This window comes from Pongo pygmaeus, chromosome 17 (genome assembly GCF_028885625.2).
Source record: "Pongo pygmaeus isolate AG05252 chromosome 17, NHGRI_mPonPyg2-v2.0_pri, whole genome shotgun sequence".
Lineage (NCBI taxonomy): Eukaryota > Metazoa > Chordata > Mammalia > Primates > Hominidae > Pongo > Pongo pygmaeus.
This window is the reverse complement of record NC_072390.2, coordinates 20528539-20545439: the sequence shown is the minus strand read 5'-3', so window position 1 is coordinate 20545439 and position 16901 is coordinate 20528539. Positions and strand designations below refer to the sequence as shown.

Here is a 16901-nt window from a genome sequence, read left to right as displayed (position 1 = left end):
CTCTGGTTCTTAACCTTCTTCGTCTCTCTTCCACATTTAAAGAACCCTTGTAGTACCTGGGCTTACCCAGATACGCCAATATAATCTTGTTTTAAGTTCAGCTGATTAGCAATGTTAATTGTATCTGCACCTTTATTTCTTTCTTCCTATGTAATTGTGTTGTGTAACAGAAATTTCGTAGGGATTAGGACATGAGCGTCTTAGGGAGCATCGCTCTGGCCACCATGGAGACTATTTTGTGCCGGGTGCTGAGCTAACACTGGGAACTTAAGCATGAATAACACACACACCTTAATCTTCATTCATTCATTCATTCATTCATTCATGGGAGGGGCACCTCAGCTTTCATGCTCCCAACAATCTAGGGAGTCAAGGAAGGCCTCCCTGAAGAGGTGATGCCAAAATAGACGTGACAAATGAGTAGACAAAGGTGATGCCAAAGTAGACAGATGAGCCAAAGTAGACAGGTGAGCCAAAGCTAGCCAAGAAGAGTGGAGGTTTAGGGGGAAGCGTATTCTAAGCAAAGGGGATCACCTACTTCAGAGGCTCCCAGAAAAGACAGTGTGGGTATTCTTGGGGCAGATGATGGTCAGTTGGACATGACAACAGGTAAAGTGGAGAGGGGCAAGCAGTAAGCCTGCCTTGCTTGGCAGGTCAGAGCAAGGACTGTTAAGGAATTTGGACCTAATCCCTGAGGCAAGGAGAAGCAATGTAAATGGGGGTGTAATGTGATCACATTCATGGATTAGAGACATCACTCAGGCTGCTGTGTGGAGAAGGCACCAGGGGGAGCAGAAGGCTCAGCGGCTGTGCTGGAGACCTAAAGCAGGGGACACCTTGAATTTAAGGAGGGTCTTTTAAAATAGAAGAAGTGTGAGTAATTTAAACGCTTGTGAGAGGGAACTAAAAGAGGGGCACAGGTTAAAGATACAAGAAAGCGGGAGGAAGAACTGACAAGTGAGGCTCCAGGGAAGGCAGGAGAAGAAGAGGTCCCAAGAGGGGGATTAGCACTTCTTTTTCTTTTCCTTTCTTCATTTTTAATGACATAGTCTCACTCTGTCGCCCAGGCTGGAGTGCAGTGGTGCAACCATAGCTCACTGCAGCTTTGACCTCCTGAGCTCAAGCAATCCTCCCACCTTAGCCACCAGAGTAGCTGGGGTGACAGATACGTGCAACTGCACCCAGCTAATTAAAAAAAAAATTGTAGAGATGGGTTGTCGCTGTGTTGCACAGGCTGGTCTGAAACTCCTGCCCTTAAGCAAGTCTCTCACCTTGGGAGTGCTGAGATGATAGGCATGAGACACTCTGCCCAGTTAGCATTTTCTTTACTTTTTTCTTCTCTCAGGGCATGCATGTTTTTGTTTCCTTTTTCAATTTTTGTTTTAGATTCGGGGGGTACATGTGTAGGTTTGTTACCTGGGTATACTGTGTGGTGCTGAAGTTCGGGGTATGAATGATCCAATCACCCAGGTACTAAGCACAGTACCCGATAGGTAGTTTTTCAGTTTTTTCCCTCCTCTCTTTCTCCCCCACTGTAGTCATCCCCAGTGTCTATTGTTACCATATTTATGTCTATGACTACCCGAAGTTTAGCTCACACTTATAAGTGAGAACATGTGGTGTTCGGTTTTCTGTCCTAGGTTAGGTCACATAAGATAGTGGCCTCTGGCTACCTTCATGTCGCTACAAAGAACATGATTTCATTCTTTTTTATGGCTCTGTAGAACTTTATAACTTGAGCAAAAGAGGAAAGATAGAGTGCAGGTTTCTGTTAGATGCTGGGGCAAAAAGTTGCGGGAGTTTTGGTGTGATGGTTTTTGAGTTTTTTTGTGAAATAGGAGATGGGGACACTCACTGCCAGTGAGGGACAAGTCCCTGGCATTAGGGACATGAGGAGCACAGAGAAACATCTGGGGAACACGGGAGAGAAAGTGGACTAGAGACATGTAGTTTCCTCCTTGGATGCATCAAGGGTCCAGTGTTGGGGTGATCAGACCCAACACCAGGCCATGGGGGCTACGAAGTCCAGTGGAGTCAAAGGAATGAGACAAGACAAGTTAAGCGTAAAGTGGGATGAGGGGGCCAATGCTAGTATGGAGGCTGCAAAGACCCTGAGTTCTGGGAGCCCACGCTATTTATTGGTGATCAAACAAAGAAAAAGTTGGTGAGGATGTGGGGGTTGAAAGGTAGCGATGCATCAGGCACATGATCTACAGCTGTGACAGTTTAGCATTTTTCTTTGAAACATATGGAACATATTCTATTACTTGAGATAATGCGAAACATGTTCTTCTAGTTTAAGATACATTTGATCTATGAGTCTGGGAATGCTAGAAGCAAGGAGCCAGCAAGTCTAGGCACATTCCAGAGGCCACAAGGGGTTTTATGCCCTGAGCCCTGGATTCCATCCAAGCCACAAGGGGTTTTATGCCCTGGGCTTAGATTGTAGTGCAGCAGGGCAGCGTTCCACCCTTTGGCACAGAGCTTGGTGTTCCAAAGGCCATGAGGGGTTTTAGACCCTGGACCCTGGACATGTTCCAAGACTCTTTTACATTATGTCAGACATGCAAGCCCTGCCTCAGCTTTTTTCCTAACACTCGGCTTTTCCTCAACAGTCCAGTGGAAAGTGACAATCATTAAACGATGGTGGCCCCGACCCTTGTGGTTACAGCACTCTTTGTCCTGTTTTTACGAGACTGTTATCTGCAGACCTGGAGGAGACAGCTTCCTTTCCTTTTCTTCCTTCCCTCCCACCCTCTCTCTCTTTTTATTGTTATTATTATTTTCTTAAGACAGAGTTGCACTGTGTCATCCAGGATGGAGTGCAGTGGTGTGATCTTGGCTCACTGCAACCTTTTCCTTCTGGGCTCAAGCGATCCTCCTACTTCAGCCTCCCAAATAGCTGGGACCACAGGCGTGGGTCACCAGACCCAACTAATCTTTTTTTTTATTTTTATTTTTGGTAGAGACAGGGTCTCACTATGTTGCCCAGCATGTTCTGAAGCTCCTGGCCTCAAGCAATCCTCCTGCCCTGGCTTCCAGGATTTCTGGGATTACAGGCATGAGCCACCATGCCTGGCCTCTGCTAGTCCTATATTCTTTAAATAGAGTTCTCTTTACTTTGTGTTAGCCATTCCCTCATTATGCTGTCCCGCTGTTGTAATTAATAGTTCTTAATATTACATTTTTACCAGTTTAAACTTTTGAGTGCTTTATGTGTCCCAACTGGACTCTGACAAGTACAGAATTGATGCTAGGAAAGGAACCAATAGATAGACCTGCAAAGATGGGATTTGGGGATAGGTTTGGTTGTTGAAGGAGCAGTGCTGACCTCCTTGCCAATGGGAAATGGACTGCTGGTGTTTTACAGGAAGTGACCTCACAATGAATCAAGCTACCACTTGCTGTTGATTGTGATGAAATGCCAGCTGAGCCCCATGCCTTGGAAGCTAAGTGGCTGCTACCCTTGACCACTATGGCAATAAAGATGGCATGAAGACACGTGGGATGGATCCTTCTGGATGCACTTCAGCAGGGTTCTTAACCCCTGGGCCATGGACCGGACAGATACCAGGCCACACAGCAGGAGGTGAGCCAGTGGCAGGCAGGCAAAGGTTCATTGGTAATTACAGCTGCTCCCCATCATTCACATTACCGCCTGAGCTCTTCCTCCTGTCAGATCAGTGGAGGCATTAGATTCTCATAAGAGTGCAAACCCTATTGTGAGCTGCTCATGGGAGGGCTCTACCTTGCTCTGTCCTTATGAGAATGTAATGCCTGATGATCTGTCACTCTCCCATCACCCCCACATGGGACTGCCTAGTTTCAGAAAAACAAACTCAGGCTTCTCACTGATTCTACATTATGGTGAGTTGTATAATTCTGTTACTATATATTATAATGTAATAATAATAAAAATAAAGTGCACACTAAATATAAGGCACTTGATCATCCCAAAGGTTGCACCCAGCCTTCACCATTCATTATTAACATAATTATGCACTACTCAGCCTAACAAAGAGCTGGGATTACAGACCTGAGCCACAATGCCCAGCTTCTTTGTTTTTTAATTTGTACAAATTTATGGGGTACAAGTATAATTTTGTTACGTGGATAGATTGCATAGTGGCAACCAAAACTTCTAGGGTATCCATCAGTCAAAATAATGTACATTGTACCCATCATCCACCTTCCTCCCATCCTCCAGCCCCTCTGAGTCTGTGTTGCCTGTCATCCTGCACTACACACCCTTGTGTACACATGATTTAGCTCCCACTTATGAATAAAAACATGCAGTATTTGTCTTTCTGTGACTGATTGTCTTAAGATAAGGGTTAAGTTAGGCTTTCTGTTACTGAAATTGAACAACTCCTAACTGAGGGGTCACTCTCCAATTCCCCGTCATTTAGTCTTCGTGGGTGCTCTTGTGTCCTATTTTATAGAGCAGGAAATGCTGTAGTTAAGTTTTTACCTTTAGCTGAGAAAAAGAAAGAAAAGGAAAAGAAAAGAGAAGAAAACAAAATAGTGCCATTCTCCCGTTCCGTAGAACAATCCTTTCATCTGTACTGGTAGTACCTGCCCAGTTTCTTCCGTAATCAGTTCTATTTTTTTATTGTTGTTTTTGTTGAGTCATGGTCTCGCTGTGTAACTCAAGTTGTTCTCAAATGTCTGGCCTTAAGTGATTGTCCTACCTTGGCCTCTTACAGTATTGAGATTACAGGTATGTATGAACCACTACACCTGACCTCTTGTCAGTTCAGTGAACTCTACTAAACTGAGTACAGTGTGAGCCTGTTATGTTCACTGCTGTATCCCTAATACCTACAGAGTATCTGACATGGAGTAGTAACTCAACATGTATTTTCTTTCTTTTTTTTTTTTTTTTTTTTGAGACAGTCTTGCTCTGTCACCCAGGCTGGAGTGCAGTGGCGTGATCTCGGCTCACTGCAAGCTCCGCCTCCCAGGTTCACGCCATTCTCCTACCTCAGCCTCCCGAGTAGCTGGGACTACAGGCACCCACCACCATGCCTGGCTAATTTTTTTTTTGTATTTTTAGTAGAGACGGGTTTTCACCGTGTTAGCCAGGATGGTCGTGATCTCCTGACCTTGTGATCCGCCTGCCTCAGCCTCCCAAAGTGCTGGGATTGCAGGTGTGAGCCTCCACGCCCGGCCTCAACACGTATTTTCTAAATGAATGAGTTACTATGTTTGTTTCTGATTGCTGCTGTAACAAATGACCACAAATTTTAGAGGTGTCAACACCAATTTATTATATTACAGTGCTGGAGATCAGAGTCCCACATGCATCTCGCTGGGCTGTAATTAAGGTGTTGGTGGGGCTGCGTCCCCTTCTGGAGGCTCTAGGAGAGAATTGATTTCCTGTCCTTTTGCGGTTTTCCAAGGCTGCCCACATTCTTTGCTTTTTGCTCACTTCTAAGGTCACAATGGCTTATCGAGATTTTCTTATGATGCCATCTCTCTGGTTCTTTTTTTCTTTTTTGTCTGTGTTTTGAGACAGCTTCATTCTGTCACCCAGGCTGTAGTGCAGTGGTGCCATCATGGCTCACTATAGCCTCCACCTCCTTGGCTCAGGTAATCCTCTCACCTCAGCCTCCCAAGTAGCTGCAGCCACAGACATGCGTCACTGCATTCTAATTAAAAAAAAAAAAAAATTGCAGAGGGAGAGCCAGGGTCTTGTGATGTTGACAAGGCTGGTCTTGAACTCCTGGTCTCAGGTGATCCTCCCACCTCAGCTTTTCAATGTGCTTGGATTGCAGGTGTGAGCCACCATACCTGCCCTCTACCCTGGCTTTTGAGAATCAAAAGAAGGAACCAAATTTTCTTTAGCTCAACTAGGGCTGTTTCCTGATTGCTTCATCAGCAAGAAGCTGGTTATTGGGCTGTCCAGGCCTCCCAAGCAGAACAGAAATGAGGTGAGGGAGTTTTCCTGCTGCTCCACTCTGTGGGGAGTTGGACGATGACCTTTACTCATTTGCAGAGAGAGATACTCTGTAGGTACCTTAGGATGGAGGGGACTCTGATTCCAATGTCCTTATTTGTTCTTTTTTTTTTTTTTTGTCTTGCTCTGTCACATAGGCTGGAGTTCAGAGGTGCAGCGATGACTCACTGCAGCCTTAAGCTCCGGGTCTCAAGGAATCCCCTTACCTTACCCTCCTGAGTAGCTGGGACTACAAGTGAGTGCCGTGACACTTGGTTAATTTTAATTTTGTTTTGTAGAGATAGGGGCCTCACCAAGGTTCCAGGGTGGGTCTTGAACTCTTGCACTCAAGGGATTTTCCCACCTAGGCCTCCCAGTGTGCTAGGATTACAGGTGTGAACCATCATGCCTAGCCTCTTTCTTTTTTTATTCATGTGAATTCCTGGGGAACAAGTGTAATTGTTTACATGAGTAGATTATGCAGTGGCATATTCAGGACTTTTAGGGTATTCATCAACTGCAATAATGTATACTGTACCCGTTAAGAAATTTCTAATCATCCACTCTCCTATCATCCCCCAACACCTCTGACTCTGTTTTCTATCATTTTGCACTGTACACAGTAGTATACACATGATTTAGCTCCCCTTATAAATAAGAAAATGCAGTATTTGTTTTTCTGTAACTGATTTGTTTCGCTTAAGATAATGATTAAGTTAAAGTTGAACAAAAGTCATTGAGATTGAACAACTCGGAATTAAGGGGTCGGTCTCTGGTTCCTACTTCATTTAGTCTTTGTGAGTGTTCCTGTCTTATATTATGAAGCAGATACTGCTCTAGTTCAGTTTTTGCTTCTGACCACAGAAATGAAAGGAAACAAAATGAAAACAGAAGCAAACAAAATGGTACTGTTCTCCTGTTTCTTCCAAGAACAATTCTTCCATCTGTACTCGTGGAACCTGCCTAGTTTCTTTACCAATCAGTTTTTTTTTTTTTTTTGAGTCAGAGTCTCACTGTGTTGCCCACTGTGGTCTTAAACTCCTGACCTCATGTGATCAGCCAACCTCAGCCTCACTTAGTGCTGGGATTACAGGTAGGAACCACGGCACATAGCCTTTAATCAGTTCAGAGAACTCTACAATGTTTGGCAGCATGTGAGCCTGTTTTGTTCACTGCTGTATCGCCAGTACCTACAGAGTACCTGACACAGAGTAGGAACTCAATATGTGTTTGTTGAGTTAATGAGTGACTGTGTTTCTGATTGCCGCTGTGACAAATCACCACAAGTTTTAGGGATGTCAATGAACACCAATTTATTGTGTTACAGTGTTGGAGACCAGAAGTTTAACATGGGTCTCACTGGGCTGAAATTAAGGTGTTGGTGGGGCTGTGTCTTTTGGAAGCTCTAGGAGAGAATCTGTTCCTTCCCTTGTGCATCTATAGGCTGCTTGCATTCTTTGCTTGTTGCCCGCTTTCAAGCTCACAATGGCTGGTCAAGTTTCTGTCACGATTCCATCTCTCCCGTTCTTGTTTTTTGAGACAGGACTTCATTTTGCCACCCAGTCTTGAGTAACATGGTACAATCGTGGCTCACTGCAGCTTCAAGCTCCTGAACACAAGTGACTTTCCCACCTTAGCCTTCCAAGTAACTGGGACCACAGGCGTGCGCCACTACACAAAAAGCAATTCTTCTGTTAGAGATAGGGTCTTACTGTGTTGCCCAGGCTCTTCTTGAACTCCTAGCCTGAAGTGATCCTCCCACCTTGGCATTCCAACCCCCTGGGGTTACAGATGTGAGCCGCCATGACTGCCCTCTACCTTGCCTTTGGAGAACCAAACAAAAAAGGAGCTAAATTTTCCTTAGCTAAACTAGGGCCATTTCCTGATTGCTTCATCAGCAAGAAACTGGTTATTGGGCTGTCCCAGCCTCCCAAGGAGCCCATAACATGAGGTCAGGGAGTTTTCCTTCTGCTCCACGCTGTGCAGAGTTGGAGGCTAATGTATACTCTTTGCAGAGTGAGATGCTCTGTAGGCACCTTAAGATGGTGGGGACACGGATTCCAGTGTCTTTTTTTTTTCTTTTTCTTTAGAAACCGGGTCTTGCTTTGTCACCCAGGTTGAAGTTTAGTGGTGCAATAATGGCTCACTGCAGTCTCAAACTCCCGGACTCAAGCGATCCTCCCACTGCAGCCTCCTGAGTAGAAGTGACTACAGGTGAGCACCATGACACTCGGCTAATTTTTTTTCTTTTTTTTTTTGTAGAGGTAAGGCCTCCCTGTGTTGTCAGGGCTGGTCTTGAACTCTTGCACTAAAGAGATTTTTCCACCTCGGCCTCCCAATGTGCTGGGATTACAGAGGTGAGCCATAGTGCTCAGCCTCCCTCTTTTTGTATTTGTGTAAATTTATGGGTTGCAAATATTTTTACATGGATGGGTTGTCTAGTGGTGAAGTCAGAACTTTTAGGGCATCCACCAACTGGAATAATGTACATTTTGCCCTGTAAAAAATTTCTCATCATCTACTCTCCTTGCATTCCCAGCACCTCCGACTCTTCATTGTTTGTCATTTTGAACTCCACTTCTTCATGTACACATGACTTATCTCCCACTTATACATGAGAACAGTCAGGATTTTTCTGTGACTGACTTGTTTTACTTAACAGCTAAGTTGAAATTGAACAAAAAATCATTGAAATTGAATAACTTGGAAATGAGTGGTCACTCTCCAGTTCCTACTCATTTAATCTTTATGGGTACTCCTATGTTTTATTTTATAGAGCACGAAGTGCCCTGGTTAAGTTTTTGCCTCTGTCCAAATAAATGAAAGTAAAGGAAAAGATAAGAAAAGAAAATGGAACTCTTCTCTGATTCTATCCAAGAGTAATCATTCTATCTGTACTGGTAGAACCTGCCCTGTTTCTTCCTCAATCAATTCTGGTTTTTTTTCTTGTAGAGTGAGGGTCTTGCTGTGTTGCCCAGGCTGGTCTCAAACTTCTGATGTTACATTATCCTCCCACCTTGGCATCTCATAGTGCTGTGATTACGGGTATGAATCCCTGCACCCAGACTTTAATCAGTTCAGTGAACTCTACAAGGTTTAGTAGCACGTGTTTTGTTCACTGCTGTTTTCCCAGTGCCTACAGAGTACCTGACTCAGAGTAGGACTCAATATGTATTTACTGAATGAATAAGTGACTGTGTTAATTTTTTTACTGTGGCTGTAACAAATGACCATAAAGTTTAGGGATGTCAAATCACACCAATTTATTATGTTACAGTGCTGGAGATCAGAAGTCCAACATGGGTCTCTCTGGGCTGAAATCAAGATGTTGGTGAAGCTGGGTCCCCTTTTGGAGGCTCTAGGAAAGAATTTGTTTTCTTTCGTTTTGCAACTCCTAAAGGCTGCAAAAGATCAAAACAAGAGATACTGGGACTCCAATGAGGGGAGGGTGGGAGAGGAGCAAAGGTTGAAAAGCTACCTATTGGATAGCGCGTTCACTATTTGAGTAATGGGCGTACTAGAAGTTTAGTCACCACCACTATGCAATTTACCCATGCAACAAACAAGCACATATATACCCTCTGAATCTAAAATAAAGCTTAATTTTTTAAAAAAGTAATAGATTTATCTTGTAGAGCAGTTTTACGTTCACAGAAATACTAATAAAAAGATGTAGAGTTTCAACAGACCACCTCCCCTGACTGTTTCTCTTATTTTTGTATCTTGTATTGGTGTGGTTCATTTGTTACAGCTGATAAGCCAATATAGATACATTTTTACTAGCTGTGGATCACTTTTTGTGTTGTGTACTCCATGTGTTTGCACAAATGTAAAATGACGTATCTATCATTACTGTATCACAGGCAATAGTTTCATTTCCCTCAAACATCCCTGTGCTCTGTCTATCCTTCCTTTCCTCCTTCTCCCCGAACTGCTGGAAAAACTAGAAAACTCCTAGAAGATAACAAAGGGAAAAATCTTGGGTTTGATGATGATTTTTTACATACAGCATCAAAAGCATGATTCATGAAAGAAACATTAGTAGGTGGGACTTCATTAAAATTAAAAACTTCTAGGCTAGGCAGAGTGGCTCATGCCTTTAACTCTTGCGCTCAGAGAGGCTGAGGTGGGGGGATCACTTGAGCCCAGGAGTTCAAGATCATCCTGGGTAATGTAGTGAGACCCTGTCTCTACTAAAATTTTAAAAAAATTAAATAAATAGCCTGGAGTTGTGGCTCATGTCTACAGTCCCAGCTACTCAGGAGGCTGAGGTGGGAGGATCATCTGATCCTGGGAGGCAGAGGCTGCAGTGAGCTGTGATTGCGCCACTGTACTTCAGCCTGGGTGACAGAGTGAGATCTGTCTCAGAAAAAAACAAAAACAAAGTACAAAATAAAAAATACAAAGAAAACTAACAGGGTGGGGCAAGGTGGTGCACGCCTATGATCCCAGAATTTAGAAAGGCCAAGGGGAGAGGATGGCTTTGAGGCCAGGAGTTTGACACCAGCCTGGGCAACAAAGTGAGAACTTGTCTCTACAAAATATTTAGAAATTAGCTGGCTGTGGTGGCACCTCTACTCCAGAGGCTGAGAGGGAGGATCACTTGAACCCAGGAGTTCGAGGCTGCTGTGAGCTCTGACTGCACCACTGCACTCCACCCTGGGCAACAGAGCCAGATCCTGTCTCGAAAAAACAAAAACAAAACAAAACAAAAGAAAAAAGAAAAGAAACAACCTGATTTAAAATGGGCAAAATATCTGAACACACACCTCACCAAGGAAGATATACAGATAGCAAATAGCCTAGGAAAATATGCTCCACATCACATGTCAGTAGGGAATTGCAAATTAAAACAACAGTGAGATACCACTACATTCCTATTCAAATGACTAAATTGCAAATGCTAGTGGCAACCTGAAACGACAAGAACTCTCATTCTTTGCTGATAGGAATGCAAAATGGTAGAGTCACTTTGGAAGATGATATGGCAGTTTCTTGCAAAACTAGTTGTAATTTTTTTATATGTGATCTTGCTCTGTCATCCAGGCCAGAGTACAGTGGCATGATCATAGCTCACTGCTGTCTCAACCTGCCAGGCTCAAGAGATCCTCCCATCTCAGCCCCATGAGTAGCTGGGACTACAGGCATGTGCAACTATGCCCAGCTTTTTTTTTTTTTTTTAATTTTGTAAAGACATGATCATCCCATGTTGCCTAGGCTGGCCTTTAACTCCTGGGCCCAAGTGATCCTTCTGCTTGGCCTCTCAAAGTGCTGAGATTACAGGCATGGGCCATGGTACCTGGCCTTAGTTGTAAATTTTAAATTGGAAAATAAATATATAACTTGTTTGAGTTGTATAGTGCCATAAGCAGATTTTTTAAAAGAGTGAAATCTCAAAAAGCAAGTGATAATAGAAGACAAAGCTCCTGGGGGTAGGACCCGTAGTACAAAGAATACTGTATGAGTACCTGGATAATCAGGCCATTTATTGTGCAGTAGCCCACCTTTAAGTATATATATTGTTGACTCTCCATAATCCAGGCAGAATTCAAACTTCACATTCAACAACAAGCTGACTGTTGTTAAAACCATTTTTTTTGGTTGGGTTGAGGGTTGGCCAAGATTTTATTCTGTCACCCAGGCTGGAGTGTAGTGGCTGCAGTCACAGCTCATGGCAGCCTTAACCTCTCAGGATCAAGTAACCCTCCCACCTCAGTGTCCTAAGTAGCTGGGGCTGCAGGTGTGCTTCACAATGCCTGGCTGATTTTTAAAAGTTATTTGTAGAGTAGGGATCTTTCTATGTTGCCCAGGATGGTTTTGAACTCCTTGATCTAGGTAAGTAGGGGGATCATGTCTCCACCAAAATGGTGCTGGGATTCCAGGCGTTAGCCACTGTGCCCAGCTGAAAACTATTTTTAAAAAGGCATAACCTAGGTTCTTTCACATGACCAATTCTATCTCAGTTCAGATGTGTCTAAGGATTTAGGTCAGTGGTCTTCAAAATGTGATCAAAGGAGACTCCCACAAGGTGAAAATGATTTTGATAAAAATACTAAGACATAGAAAAAAACTGATGAAAAAAATTAGACACAAGCAAACGGAAGCACATGTACATTTATAAATTGGAAGAAATAATAATGTAAAAATGTCCATACTAGCCAAGCAACCTACACATTCAATGCGATCCCTACCAAAATCTCAATAGCAGTTGATATGGTTTGGCTGTGTCTCCACCCAAATCTCATCTTGAAAAAAAAATACTAAGACATTATCTGCCTCTTTCACCCTTGTTCTCTTACTAATGTATGGCAGAATTTTCCTACATGAGGTGTGGTATCACAACAGATTAAATCCTGATATGAGAATCCACTTGTTTTTTATTATGCCATTCAAGAAATGCAAAAATGTACAAGTCAATTTTTCTGTTTTTTAAAATTTTGAAAATAGTTATTTTAAAAAATTATTACTTATATGGATATATAATAGTTTTATTATAATTATATAATTAACAATACATTTTTTCAATTTTTGTTTTAATTTCTAATTTTAATAGAATAACTTATATGAGCAAAAAGTCTTAGAGATCTTAAATAAAGTTAAAAAATATAAAGGGATGTTACACCCCAAAAGTTTGAAAACCAGTAGTTAAGCAATATTCAGAGTAAGCCACATACAATTTGCTACTTGATCAATTTTCTACTTTTTCTTTTTCATTTTAGGAGATGGGGCCTCATTCTGTCACCCAGGCTGGAGTGCATTGGTGCTATCACAGCTCACTGCAGCCTTGAACTCCTGGGCTCAGGATCCTGTCCCATTAGCCTCCTGAGTAGCTGGGCCTGCAGCTATACACCACCGTGCCTGGCTAATTTTTAATTTTTTTGTGGACATGAGGTCTTACTTTGTTGCCCAGCCTGGTCTCAAACTTCAGACCTCAAGGGATCCTTCCACCTCTGCCTCCCAAATCTCTAGGTTTACAGGTATGAGCCACCACGCCTAACACGTGCACAATTTTCTAAAATAAGGCTGTGGGATGATAGGAAGATAAAGGTAGAACAACAAGAATAAGTTCTAGTATGACTACTCATGCCTACCCGTTCTTTTGACAGCAAGAAGAACTTTTAGTAGATACATTTCTTACAAACAAAGGCAACTGAACAATATTGTACAGGAACTTCAACACACTGTGTACAATGTTGCTGCTTTGCTAACATCAGTTATGGAAGTTGTTTATGATTTACTTGACTATCACTGTCAGTATTTCCTTTTCTGATCATTTTTATCAACTTCCTCATTTGTTAACTTCTCTCCAAGGTATGTCATGTCATATTGTGTCATACTTCTGCTGCATGAACATGGCCAGTGTCATCTTTTTTTTTTCTTTTTTTTGAGACAGAGTCTCACTCTATTGCCAGGCTGGAGTGCAGTGGCGTGATTTCGGCTCACTGCAACTTCCACCTCCCGGCTTCAAGCGATTCTCTTGCCTCAGCCTCCCAACTAGCTGGGACTACAGGTGCACACCACCACGCCCAGCTAATTTTTGGATTTTTAGTAGAGACAGGGTTTCACCATATTGGCCAGGATGGTCTCGATCTCTTGACTTCGTGATCCACCTGCCTCGGCCTCCCAAAATGTTGGAATTACAGGTGTGAGCCACCACACCCAGCCAGTGTCATCCTTTTAAACATGTAGAATACTTCCCTATTTTCTTCTTTACTCTCTTTCTTTGTGTCTTGCATTTTTCTTGCCATCATTTTCATAAACTATGGGAAGTGAATTGTTCTATTTTTATCACCATTTGCTTCATTCATTTATACTTTGCTTATACAGAATTTTGCTCAACACACCTCATGACAATTTCTAACCTTTTTTTTTTTTTTTTTGAGACAGGGCCTCACTGTTTTCCAGGCTAGAGTCCAGTGGTGCTATCACAGCTCACTGCAGCCTCAACCTTGGCTTGAGCCTGCCTTCCAGCTACTCGGCAGGCTCAAGCGATACTCCCACCGTAGCCTGCCAAGTAGCTGGAACTACAGGTGCTCACCACTATGTCCGACTAATGTTTTTACTTTTCCTACATGTACGTTTCAGAGGACTGACTGCAAAACCTGAGTATGTGTGGATTTGGGTATATACAGAGTTGGGGGGCTGGAACCAGTCTTCTTCATATACTGAGGTACAACTGTATATGTTTTTATAATACAGTTAGACTGTAGGACACAAAACTGTTGTATAGTTTTGACAATGACATTTTTAATGACAATTTTTAATTGAGTGGAATTACCATAATAATAGTAATAATAAAACAGCAGCTCGCAGTGTGTGCTGGCTCACAACATAATCCCAGAACTTTGGGAGGCCAAGACAGGAGGATCGCTTGAGACCAAGAGTTGGAGAGAAGCCTGGGCAACACAGTGAGACTCTGTCTCTACAAAAATAAATAAATAAACAAATAAATAAATAAATATACAAGAACTAGCCTGGAGTGGTCATGTCTGCCTGTATTCCCAGCTACTTTGGAGGCTGAGGAGGGAAGATACCTGAGCCCAGGGAGGTGAAGACTGCAGTGAGTCATAATCAGGCCACTGCACTCCAGTCTGGGCAACAGAGTGAGACCCTGTCTCAAAAAAAAAAAAAAAAAAAAAAAAAAAAAAAAAAGTAGCAGCTAACATTAACTTCTTACCAGGAGCCTGTAAATACTATGGATTGTTTAATCACCGTAACTGTTCCTTATTTCCCTTAACCACTCTATCATCTTAAATTACTCCCAGATTTTCACCATGTTTGTGCATATGACCATTTGTTTAGGTTGAATTGTCTCCAAAGGTATCTCCAGAAGTGAGATGACTGTGAGTCACAGAGCATGAACATTCTTACTGCCCTTGATGTAAATTGCCAAGCTTTTGGGCACCTCACAGCTATAATCCCAGCACTTTGGGAGGCCAAGATGGGATGACTGCTTGAGGCCAGGAGTTGGAGAAGGCAGTATAGTGAGACACTGTCTCTTTTATTTTAAAAAAATTGCCAAGCTTTACCCTGGAAGGCTTATATAAAATTTAAACAGCACTAACAGTATAACAAAGTGCCCATTTCACTGCATCTTTGCCAGCACAGGGTATTATAATTTAACCAGTTATTTTTTTGTTTATTTTTAATAGATAAAACATGTCATGTTACTTCACTTTTGTCTGTCACATTTGAGCAGCTTTCCTTATGTTAGCTTATTAGCTCTGTGTTTGTTTGTTTTTGTCCTTTTTTTTTTTTTTTTTTTTTTTTTTGAGACAAGGTCTCACACTCTCTCTCAGGCTGGAATGTAGTGGCATGATCGTGAGTGACCCACTGCAGCCTTGACCTCCCAAGCTCAAGTAACCCTCCCATTTAAGCCTCCTGAGTAGCTGGGAATGCAGACGTTTGCCACCATGCCTAGCTAATTTTTTCAATTTTTTATTGTAAGGATGTTTATGTCATGTTGCTATGTTTCCCAGGTTAGTGTCAAACTCCTGGCCTCAAGTGATCTTTCTGCCTCAGCTTTCCAACATGCTGGGATTATAGGCAGGCATGAGCAACCTGTGCCCAACGCACTATTTTCATTTTTTAATAATTTATTGCAATATAATTCACATGCCATACACTTTATCTATCAACGTATGCAATTCAGGCTGGGCACAGTGGCTAACATGTGTAATGCTAGCGTTTTGGGTTGCTGAGGCGGATGGATTGCTTGAGCTCAGGAATTGGAGACCAGCCTGGGCAAAATGGCAAAACCCCATCTTTAGAAAAATACAAAAATTAGCCAGACATGGTGGCTTACTCCTGTAGTCCCAGCTATCTGGGGGCCTGAAGCCGGAGGATTGCCTGAGCCCAGGAGGCATAGGTTGCAGTGAGCCAAGATGGCTGCATTTCAGCCTGAGTGACAGAAGGAAACTCTGTCTCAAAATAAAAAGAAAGAGAGAGAGAGAGAGACAGTGATTTTTAGAATACTCATGGAGCTATTCATCCATCACCACAATCGTATTTAGAATGTTTCATTATGCTGTAGAGAAATCCTCAGCTCTTAGGCACTATCTTCTACTTCCCCGATGTCCCTGTGTCTTCATAGGCAACCACTGATTTACTTTCTGTCACTAGAGATTTGCCTAATCTGGGTCTTTTATAGAAATAGGATTGTACAACATGTGATCCTTTGCAGCTGGCTTTTTTTTTTCCTCTTAGCGCAGTGTTTTCAAAGTTTATGTCGTAGTGTGTCATAGAAATACCCAGTATTTCTTTCCATTTAAAGCTGAATAGGAGTCCATGTTTATCCATTCATCAGTTGATGGACATTTGGGTTGTTTCTACCTATTTGCCATCATGAATAATGCTGCTATTAAGATTCATGTAAAAATTTTTGTATGAACATATATTTTTATTTCTCTTAGATTTATACCCAGGAGTGAAATTATTGCATTATGTGATTACTGTACATTTAACCTTTGAGAACCTGTCAGACAGTTTTGCCAAAATGGTTACACCAGTCAGGTGTGGTGGCTCACGCCTGCAATCTCAGTTATTTAGGATGCTGAGGAGTTCAAGACCCTTAACCCAGGAGTTCAGGACCAGCCTGGGCAACATAGGGAGACTCTATCTTGATTTTTTTTATAAATCAAATGAAAAGAAACACCCAAAATGATTATAACATTTTATGTTCACACCAGTAATGTATGTGGGTTCCAATTTTTCCACATTTTCTCCAACTGTTTTTTTGTTGTTGTTTGTTTGTTTTTTTGAGACAGAATCTTGCTCTGTTGCCCAAATTGAAGTGCATTGGCATGAACATGGCTCAGTGCAGCCTCAACCTCCCAGGCACAAGTGACCCTCTTACCTCAGCCTCCCGAGTAGCTGGGACTTACAGGTGCCCGTCATCATGCCCAGCTAATTTTTGCATTTTTTCGGTAGAGATGGGGTTTTGCCATGTAGCCCAGGTTGGTGT

The 16901-nt window shown here is 42.5% G+C and overlaps 1 protein-coding gene across 6 annotated transcripts in view; it reads left to right on the top strand.

The window, feature by feature from the left end:
• Positions 1 to 3396: 3396 nt before the first annotated feature.
• LOC129018826 (uncharacterized) overlaps positions 3397 to 16901 on the top strand; it is a 52431-nt gene continuing 38926 nt past the window's right edge. Inside the window, exons 1-4 of one of the 6 annotated variants that reach the window (XM_054460794.1) lie at positions 5778 to 5933; positions 6097 to 6194; positions 8029 to 8152; positions 8891 to 8983. In XM_054460794.1, coding sequence (XP_054316769.1) covers positions 8935 to 8983 — 49 coding nt within the window. In that variant the 5' untranslated portion in view covers positions 5778 to 5933; positions 6097 to 6194; positions 8029 to 8152; positions 8891 to 8934. Of the gene's footprint in view, positions 3623 to 5777; positions 5934 to 6096; positions 6195 to 8028; positions 8153 to 8890; positions 8984 to 16901 lie in introns of those variants that run through there. The other 5 variants (XM_054460795.1, XM_054460796.2, XM_054460792.1 and 2 more) reach the window with 5 other exon arrangements.